General features: G+C 41.9%; 1 gene segment (V, D, J or C); it reads right to left on the bottom strand.

Annotated features, from left to right (window-relative positions):
* Positions 1–1477: 1477 nt before the first annotated feature.
* On the bottom strand, positions 1478–1952 carry LOC130404343 (Ig heavy chain V region 5A-like). The segment is given in 2 exon segments: positions 1478–1812; positions 1907–1952. Coding segments are annotated over 2 exon segments (381 nt in total).
* Positions 1953–2408: the final 456 nt, after the last annotated feature.

Raw genomic sequence — 2408 nt, 5'->3', positions numbered from 1 at the left:
CTAGGAGCACTCCGTCCTGTTTCAGAAGCCTCAAGCTCGAGCTGTTTCAGTCTCACTGCCGTCTCAGCCTGAATTTCAGCTTTTCTTATCTCCAACCTGAACTGGAGCTGGGCTTGCATCTCCCGCTCATGAGCTTCCAGTTGCAGCCTAGCCAGACGGACTTTAAGCCGTGCCCCAGTACTGCCAGTACCGCTCGGTGGGGAAAGATCATACTTGGGCATAGTAAACGGGGTCTTCCCTCGCTCACCTGCCTGGTAGGCTTTCCCCGAGTCTGAGGGCGTCTCAGCACTTGGATCAGTCGCTGCTTCGGCTGAGGCACTGGGAAGAGACATGGACTCCAACTGCTCAGTCATAGTAATCACACCCTGTTCCACCAATCCACCAATCAATCCACCAATCACTTTTTTTAGCATGGACCTGATAAAGGGAATGTTGAAGTGGATAGCTATCTCCACTAAATCATCCTTCCTACAATTATACACTTGTACAACAGTAGGATGTTCAACAAATGTATCGAAATTAAACTTTTCTGCCATGGTTCTCAGATGGTTTTCATTTTAGAATCCCGGACGAGCCCCCATTTATGTTACGACCCGGCTCGTTTTAAGAGCCGCAACACGTGATTGGGATGTTAAATTAAATGGATGGGAGACCATGGACAGATTCGGGTCAAAATCGGGGGTTTAATCAACTGAAAAGAGTGCACATGCACACAGAATTGTAACAAAAGAAAACTACACAAGTTTAACAAAGACACTGGCTGAAACCACTCAATCACAGCCAGGAAATACAACGGTATCAAAAACTCTAATTCCCTAAACCACCACAAATGGTAGGCACCAACAAAGAGGCGGACTGATCACTGGTTCACACTTCACAGCCGCCCCGAACTGTGGACACACACGCTATTTATATGCAGCTGGCTTGATTGGAGACTCCCGATTGGTAGCTTCGATGGGATCCAGGAAGTAGGGAGGGGACCAATCATCGGAAGGGAAAGACCCAGCTGGATTTGCATACAGAATCACATACACATTGGACGGCAGCCGTAACAGTACCAACAGCGATATATTGTTTCACTTTTCTGATGTACTTATTGTTAGTCGCTTTTGATGAAAGCGTCTGCTAAATGCCCTAAATGTAAATGTCTTGTAATAACATTGCCGTTGCTTTTCCAGCAGCAACGCAGATCTTTATAGGCCTACGGCGGTTTCTAAAAGTTTGATTAATGAATTAATGAAAATGTGTTAATTCTAATAAAACAGGTTTTGATAGCAAACCAGTTCATAATCTCCAGAATACAAATGGCTGTAGGATTTATTAATGCATATATTTGCCCTGTTTATGTTTTCAACTAATAACGTAATTGTTTGTTCTTCAGAGTTTGACTTTCTGTATTTTTTATCTTATATTCTGAGAAAAATAACTAATGAGATGTTTAAAAGCCTTCCTTCTGGGGGGTTCATGCTATGACAGCTCATGGGTGAAGGGTTTTTGTATACGCTTCATAATAGTTTGTAACGCTGTGGTGCCTGGCACAGTAATACACAGCTGAGTCTCCAGGCTGCATGTTTTGTCCTTGTAAAGTAGCTGTGTTGCTGGCCTCGTCAACAGAAATACTGAATTTGCTAACTAGGGAGTCTTTCAGATTTTCTTCATCGCCTATCCATTCCAGTCCGTTTCCATCAGGTTGTCTGAACCAAGCTGTGGCGAAGGTACTAACAGAATAAGAGACCTGACAGTGGATGGTCAGAGACTGACCAGGTCGGATAGTCAGAGACTCGGGCTGAGTAAGCTGTTCACAGATCACACCTGTAGAGAATACAAGCTTTTGGTCATGAATGAGCTTCTTAAACATGAACTAATATGTTTCTTATGGGTTGGATGCATTCTCATGAAGCCTCACCAGAGCCAGCAGCCAGGAGCAGCAGCAGTACAGCTACAGAGAACATGGTTTGTGTTGAAGCTGAACTGGAGGAAGATGTCCTGTTCTACAATTGACAACTTATAAAGGCAGAGCGAGAGGAGAAAGACCCACAGTCTTATTTGCATAATTCAATGAGAAGGCAAATGTTTGTTGAGATGCTACGTGACCCGCGGGGCAGGAATCCCAGGTAATTTACACGTTTTTGCATTATTTGATAGTGTGTTACTTAAACCATATTACCATTATATATTTTTATTTTATTTATCATTTCTTATTTTAACGGGTTATCAAGATTTATAATCATCCATATCTGTTTTAATACTGGTATTTAAAAAAAAACATTCATATAATTTCTAATGTAATTTTAGAATAAAGGCTGTTTTAAGATCAACATTTTCTGTTATTGTGCGTATGCTGTAAGTCTAGTATGGATCATGATATTTGTAGGCCTAACTTTTTTGTTTTTTAATAACGTGAGGCT

Source organism: Gadus chalcogrammus, chromosome 2 (assembly GCF_026213295.1).
Source record: "Gadus chalcogrammus isolate NIFS_2021 chromosome 2, NIFS_Gcha_1.0, whole genome shotgun sequence".
NCBI classification, from domain to species: Eukaryota; Metazoa; Chordata; class Actinopteri; order Gadiformes; family Gadidae; genus Gadus; species Gadus chalcogrammus.
The sequence above is the reverse complement of the archived record's forward strand: the minus strand, read 5'-3'. Positions and strand labels throughout refer to the sequence as shown.